This window comes from Silene latifolia, chromosome 7 (genome assembly GCF_048544455.1).
Source record: "Silene latifolia isolate original U9 population chromosome 7, ASM4854445v1, whole genome shotgun sequence".
In the NCBI taxonomy this organism is placed as follows: Eukaryota; Viridiplantae; Streptophyta; class Magnoliopsida; order Caryophyllales; family Caryophyllaceae; genus Silene; species Silene latifolia.
The window spans coordinates 121,084,234-121,092,201 of record NC_133532.1 but is presented as its reverse complement, the minus strand read 5'-3'; the positions used below and the strand labels follow the sequence as shown (position 1 = coordinate 121,092,201).

Sequence of the window (7,968 nt, the reverse complement as noted above, 5' to 3'; positions counted from 1 at the left end):
AGATTATGGTTTTATACATAAGTCAGGCATGCAGACTACTCCCTCTTTACTTATACACGGGGCACGGTCCAATTACACGTGCTCTTGTATGTCGATGATTTGCTCATTTATTTTAATGATTCCGCTGCCATTACTATTTTCAAGGATTATCTTCATTCCCGTTTCCATATGAAGGACTTGGGCGTTTTGAAATACTTCTTGGGCCTCGAGATTGCTCGTAACTCTGACGGGATTTTTGTCTGTCAACAGAAATATGCGCTTGATATTGTTTCCGAATGTGGTTTTTTAGGCAGTAAACCATCCCTCACACCGCTTAAACAAAACCACCAGCTTGGTCGGTCCACCCGTCCTTTGCTTTTTGATCCCGAGCGCTATCGTTGTCTTGTCGGGCGCCTTGTATATCTTGCTGTGACTCGGCATGATTTGGCTTATACTATTCACATTCTTTCTCAATTTATGCATGCACCGCGTGATGATCATTGGGAGGCGGCCCTTCGTACAATGCGCTATTTGAAAGGAACGCCTGGCCAAGGCATTCTTTTGCGCTCCGATGCTTCTTTATCCCTTACCGGTTGCTGTGATTCCGATTACGCGGCGTGTCCTCTTACTCGTCGTTCCCTCACCGGCTGGATAATATTTCTGGGGACATCTCCTGTTTCCTGGAAGACTAAAAAACAGGCCACGGTTTCGCTTTCCTCCTCCGAAGCGGAATATTGGTCCCTCACTGCTGTCACTTGCGAATAAAAATGGCTCACGAGCCTCTTGTCGTGTTTGGGCGTCACTACCTCCACGGCTATCCCCTTGTATTGCGATAACAAGTCTGCCTTACATATTGCTAATAATCCCGTCTTCCATGAGCGAACTAAGCATATCGAAGTTGATTTACATTTCATTCGTGATGCTATTCTTGATGGACTTATTGCTCCGTCTCATGTTTCTACTACGATACAGCTCGCCGATGTTTTCACTAAGGCTCTTGGCTCACCTCGTTTCTCGACTTTGGTTGGCAAGCTAGGCATTCTCAATCCGTATGCTCCATCATGGGGGGAGGGGGGGGGGGTGGTTAAGTTACGGTAGATTGGAAATATTCCATATTCATGTTATATTATTATATTATTGCCTTGGGCAATAAGTTAATTCCGATTGTACTATAAATATACTTTTATTTTGATGAATGAAGAAATAAGTTGGATTTTACCTAAATACATATTCTTAGAATCTTAGCACGGTTAGTTAAGCCTAGAAGTTAGTTAGAGGTAATTAATTAAGAGGCTCTACTATATATACTAGCTCTTATATAGATTTGATTGTCATTTATTTTTACAGAAATACAAAGTCGTATTACATTCATTACATATCAAATTACGCTTATACGTTTTACATAAACCCGGCCACCTAGAACACAATAGATTTTTTACAATACAGTATATTGGAATATACCGTATTTCTTAATATCGAATGAAAATTTGTTTTGATACATTTTTACTTATATTAGCATTATTTCAATTACAATTGGAAGTGTATGTAAATCTCACACACAAATTACAATAACATAAAATCACAATATTATGAGCTGACTAGAGTATTGATATCTACAGGATGAACAAACATATTAGATGGGGAATTAAATGAAGATATAGCAATGTGTTGATAAAAAGCTTCAGTTGCATGAAATCCATCCATGTATGCATAGAGGTTTCTATCTGGGCATGGTGTTGAAAATGGTTTACATAAATAGCCGATGTTTATCTTGCAACAAGTAGCATCCGTAGTGTAATCTGCAAAAAAAAAGAAAAATAGATTTTTCTTCGTTTTTTGTTCAATCTTCAAAATAAACAAAATGACAACTCTATTATTAGTATAGACCTTATACACTGTTTTAAATTGACAACTCCGTAGTTTTTCCCGTTTGTCATCTTTGTGTGGCTATGTAATTTTTGTTTTGTTTTACATGGCGAAGCCAATGATATCCTTTTAGAAAGGGTTTTTTTTATAACTTATACCTTCAATAACTCACTTTCTTAAAACTTATACTTAGGATAACTTTGTTTAAAATCTTATACCTAAAATAACATTTTTTTCCAACCTTGATATCAAAATCTTAAAAAAGCCCTAAATTAACGATTTTGCCCTTACTAATTTGATGGGTTTTTAGTGGCGGTAATCATGGATGTATGGGTTAATAGGTGGGGAAAAAATAATGATGTTTAATTAGCAAGGGCAAGATCGTCAATTCAAGGCTTTTATTTTAGATTTGGTATCAAGTTTGGAAGAAAATTTTATTTTAGGTATAAGATTTTAAAATTTTTATTTAGTATAAATTTGAAAAAGTGAATTATTCAAGGTCTAAGTTATTAAAAAGACCCTTTTATAAATTTAGCTAAATGAAAAAAAAAAAAAAATGATAAATCCAGCAAAATTGTGCATTGTGAGTGACCTTCTAAATTTTCATATAAAAGATGGGAACCCATTTTCTCTCCATTTCGTCAAAAGAAATGGAGAGGCAAGTACCTATTAATAGTTCAGATCGCATATTGACAACATCTAACGGTTCTAAATTTACGCATAAAAATAAAGGAAAATGAGGGTGAAAGAAGAAATTATTATTTAAGGAGATTGTGAGAGGAAATGGAGAGAAAGGAAATGGAGAGGATACATTTCCAAAAGATGGGCCCATGTCAATTATAGCCCAACATACCTTAAGAATAGACTATAAAAATTATGCCGATTCTAACCCAACGTACCTAATGGAATACAATATAAAAATGAAGCCCAATTCTTGTTTTAGTCTGGAAAATTATTGTTTCAATTAATCTTCATTTAGTAAATGGATAAATTGATCAAAATTTCAAAACTAACTACTAAGGATAGTTGGGTAGGGAGGTGTCCAAATCCGCTAATAGACTTAAAATTGAAAATAGATTAAAGGGTAATGCTAAATACAACCCATTGAGTTGTATTTAAGCATTAAATACCTTCTAATTTGGGTATTAACTTAGGAATTAAGAATTAAATTACACATTAACCAATACATTTAATGCATATATCAAGAATTTATTTCCTCTTTTGGTTTCTTAAATACAACCCAGTGGGTTGTATTTATCATTACCCTAGATTAAATACCTTGTTGCGTTAAAATTTGATTGCTTTTTCTTATTATTTTTAATTAATTAATTATTTTTATTTTATTTTAACCTTTTTTTAGATTGAAATATCCTAAATTAAAATAAATAAAGTATACAAAAGTGAATTGAACTGGAGTAAACCCCAATTCTTATTAAATTGGAATACAGGGTGGTAAATATAATAGTAGATATTTAATTCGAAATAAATACTCAGATTGGATATCAATTTTTTGCTTAGATCTAGTATTTGGGTTATGTAATTTGTATTTATGCCAAAACAAAAGACAAATAAATAACTGGAACGGAGGGAGTAACAGAATAAGACAAAGAAAGTTGTGTTTAGCCCACCTAGCAAAAAACGAGTAGGGGGATGCATGGCCATGGTATCAATGAACGTAAACTTTGCACCATCAAGTTGTAAATTCAAAGAATTAACAAGAGATAATAGCTTCTCATTAAAAAGTTGGACCGCTTGATTGATTTCTTCTACGCATGGAATTTTATGTTCCCTTATTGCTGGAGCTGGAAGGCAACCTATATTAGCTAGTCCAAATATTACTGTCTTTCTTGCTCCATAATTATATAGTTTCTGCCAAAATTAATAAATTAACAAGGAGTATTATTATTCCAAGATTACAACAAGCAATGTGCGATGAGTCCCCGAGGCCACGACCACCGTGCCTAACTAAATAAATACATAATTAAATAACAACTCACGTAATAAATCCAAGATAATAAAACAATTTTGTATAGAATAAGGGGGGTAGTATAATGTTGTACATATCTAGCTAGTAGACTTGGTAAATTGTTCATTCGAGCCGGGTTTGGGTCTGATCACTTTGGATGGGTCATTTTCAGGTTAACAATTTATTAGTCAATTTTGGATCATGTCATGTTCAGGTCAATGTTGGTTGTGTCATTTTTGCGAGGTTTAGTGCAAACTCATGTCCCACATCGGTAGAATAAGGATGGAAGATTATTTTTATAAGTGTCATTAAATATAATAGTACGAGGCCTTTTGAGAAGTAGTTAAGAGTAAGTCCGTGAGAGCTTGTCCCAAAGCGGACAATATCGTACTATTATGGATAGTGGACACTAACACAACAGAGGCGCAACACAAGGTATTCACGCTTCCGTGCAACACAATTAATATAAATCACAACATAAATCCGTGAGGTCTTGCCCCAAAGAGGACAATATCGTGATATTATGGATAGTGGACACTGACGCAGCAGAAGCGCAATACAAAGTATTCACGCTTCCACACAACATAATTAATTATAAATCACTTAGAAATTCTAAACTCTTCCGAAACAAATGAAATTGTTTACCCGTCTCCTTAAGTAACTATGAATTCCTTTATAGATTCTATTTTATATACTCTTAACATTTTCTTTTCTATCCATAAATAGCTACTGTACAAATCATGTAAATTAAAACAAGATTAATTAGCATTGTAATTTTTACAACGAACCAAACAACCCTAATAAGGTTTGATTGAAGAACAAGATATCAAGAAAGTTAAAAAGTCAAGTACCTTAAGTAGTTGTTCATATTTGGCAACAAGAGTTGTGGCAAATTCGTCAGGGTTCAAAACCTTCTCCGGCGAGATGGATAATTGAGGTAAAAAGTAATTATTAACGTAATCGTTGGTGCCTATATTCACACTGTATAAGCACTTGTTCAAGTAATTACTAACTGGTCCCTTTACAAAAGATTGGAGCTCCAAAATAGTTGTTTCATGGTTTTGCACTTGTCTAGCCAACCATATCCGATCACCCTAGACAATAAGTCGAAATCCCATGTTAGAACACACATATCGATGTTCACAAAGAGAGATTAAACCCCTGATCTCATGATGTACAAATTCTCAGTTTTCACGGGTGAGTGATGATATGATAGGCATCCCTCTTATACTAAAAGAATAAGAAATCTCCCAAATTTTCTCGCCTAAATGAATTTGGCTATAATTGGCTTTCATTATATCATATTGTAATTGGGTTTTTATTATATCACATCTGTAATCGAGCTTTCATTATATTATTTTTACAACTGGAATATACTAAACTTTTCATTTTTCACCGATTAATACAAAATATTAATAATAATAAATTTTACATTTAAAATTTAAAATTGAGTTAAATAACAGTTGTATAATTGTTATTTTCTTTAATATTCCTATCTAAAAACCGCGCATTCGCGCGGGATTGACACGTAGTGTATATATAAAGTGAATAATAAGTAATTTGCCAGAGTAGAAATTAAGATAATTTAAATATTTTAATGTGTTACTAAAAAACAACTCAAAATATACTCAGAGAGATAAGAATAATGACACTAGACAAATGAAGGTAAAATACCACATATGAACTAGTTTCAGGAAGAATTCCAGCACTACCAGATGCATAATTGACGCCTTTTAATATGTCGGCACCAGATGCCTTGTTAAAAGGCGGTATTAATTCTTTAATTCCCAATAGTCCAGCTGCCAAAACAAAAATGATGATTTTCAATACGTATAACGTATAAATAACATTATACCTAGTAGTACAATATTATCGTACAATCAACTTATATCTAACTGAGCTTTCTTAAAGTTACTCCCTCTGTCCCGGTGATTTGTTTTTCTTTTCCATTTTGGGGTGTTTCAGTCAATTGTTATCCTTTCTATTTTAAGAATGAACTTGATGAGTAATTTGATCATTTACACACAATTTATTCCACTTGTCATTTAGTAATTGGCCCCTTCCCCCTTTCCTTGGTCTTTGTGGCAAAACCAAAGGACAACAAATGACCGGAACGGAGGGAGTATTTTTTTTATGTTTAAGTGAGTAAATTCAGAAACTATATAATATAGCTTAGATTCTTTAAATCAAAACTCGAAAAGTTTATTATAAAGCTCAGATTGTGCGTCACCAGTTTAATGACTATTCTCTATCCCATTTTTTAATTTACCTTTTTTATTCTTTATGCAAGCTATTTTAATTAAAAGTAAACAAATGATTAAGATACAATAATTACATACTTTGCACTTTTTAGTGAAGTTTGGAAGCCATATTTTTAAAGTTTATGGGCACAATTAAGGTAACTCGAGTTAGCTAATTAGGACCAAGAACTTAATTAATTTGGACCGAATAAGCCGAGAATGGGTAGGAATTATATGGGCCTGAATCCATGACGGGCTTTAAATCTCAGTAAAAATACACTAGAACCCGACCCATTAATTTTATTCATTTTCTCAAGCATAGGAAGCATGCAAATTTACTCCCTGCATCATCCCATTTCACACAACTATCACTCTATTAAAAATTTAAAACCATGCATCACAAAGAATATGAAATACGGAATATATAAACAAATGATTGAGACGGAGGAAGTACTACTGTAATACTTACTGATAATATCAATTATAGTAAGACCGTTGGTAAATCTTCCAGTTGCAAGACCTCCGGGAAAATCAACACCATAAGGTGGGTAGTTTGCTTTAGCTACGGTAATTAGATCATTATTATTTCCGGCATCGGAATAAGAATCGCCAAAAATGAAGAAACATGGTACTTTTGGATCACTATTAACGAACCCAAAACTTATCAATAGTAGTACATAAGTCGATGATATAATATTCCACATTTCTTGTGTTTTCTGTTAAACCATATATAGTATTGGTTAGTACAACTTCACAATTGATGGCTATATTATTTATAGTGCATATATTATATCATTATATTGGTTGGTACAACTTTATAATTGATGGTTATATTATTTATGGTGCATATATATATCATTATATTGGTTGGTTATTGGTACAACTTCACATGTGATGGTTGTATTATTTATAGTGATAATTACGAGTTCAATGTCAATTTTCATGTATATATATGGTGGGTTTTACGTAATTCTTTCTTCATTGTATAGGGTTGATATAAAGTATGTGAAAGAGTAGTACTGAAACTTAGAATTACCCTAGAAGGTCTATCATTCCACTGTCTATCTTTCACCATTTTTATACATACATCCTTTGTGTTATTCAGTCCGTTTTTCTTAAGACCATTGCTTTTGGTCTGAAATAAGGCGGGTAACATGTCATCATTTTACAATAAAATGTTGTTATTTTTTGATAACATGTTACCATTATTGTTCACATCATTTTCAGGGTAAAAAATGACACCTCTAATCATAACATTTTGTGAATTAATTGGTTACATTTTCTTAAAAAATGACAACATTTTATCCGTCTGACAAATAAGACCAAAAGTGTCGGTCTGAAACAAGAATTTGTGTTATTCAATTGGTATTTGGGCTGAATTCACCCTCCAAGGCAAAACCCCTAGAAGGTCGTTAATCGCTGGCTAAGGCCATCATAGAAAGGATATTATCATACTCATCTTTTTTTCTAATTGTCTTCAACTCCTCCTTTAAATTGGAGGAATCGAGAAACCACATGACCTAACAAGTGCTATCTTCGAGGATATTAGGCTATATTTATCCACAGACTTTTAATATAAATCTTAATAAGAGTAAAATATTACCATCTCCAATCCAATCCAAACTACCCATTTGACTTTTCACGGTCAACGAGACGACACTTTGACAACGTTTTTCTTCATTTATATATTACGTTTTTTGGTCGAAATTATAATTTTCCGAAACCCCTTTTTATAACAACCGTGAATATGCAAATTTTAGGTAAAAAAAATTAAAATTTAGCTTTATATAATTGAGGTCAATATTTGACAAAGTTGACTTTAAAAAATGAATGGGTAGTTTGGATTGGATTGGAGGGAGTATTATTTTATCCTAAAGACTCAACTCAGACTCTTTTATTTCTTCAACTTTATCCCTC

General features: G+C 33.0%; 1 protein-coding gene across 2 annotated transcripts; it reads right to left on the bottom strand.

The window, feature by feature from the left end:
* Positions 1 to 1,465: 1,465 nt before the first annotated feature.
* LOC141592826 (GDSL esterase/lipase At5g45670-like) lies at positions 1,466 to 6,916 on the bottom strand. 2 transcript variants are annotated; one of them, XM_074413668.1, is made up of 5 exons: positions 6,521 to 6,916; positions 5,486 to 5,610; positions 4,663 to 4,905; positions 3,474 to 3,714; positions 1,466 to 1,778 (listed from the first exon to the last, which is right to left on the bottom strand). In XM_074413668.1, the coding sequence occupies exons 1-5, from the start codon at positions 6,753 to 6,755 to the stop codon at positions 1,567 to 1,569; spliced, it is 1,056 nt and encodes a 351-aa protein (XP_074269769.1). In that variant the 5' UTR covers positions 6,756 to 6,916; the 3' UTR covers positions 1,466 to 1,566. The 2 variants fall into 2 exon arrangements, with proteins under 2 accessions (XP_074269769.1, XP_074269770.1); XM_074413669.1 differs by lacking the exon at positions 3,474 to 3,714.
* Between the last annotated feature and the right edge of the window lie 1,052 nt (positions 6,917 to 7,968).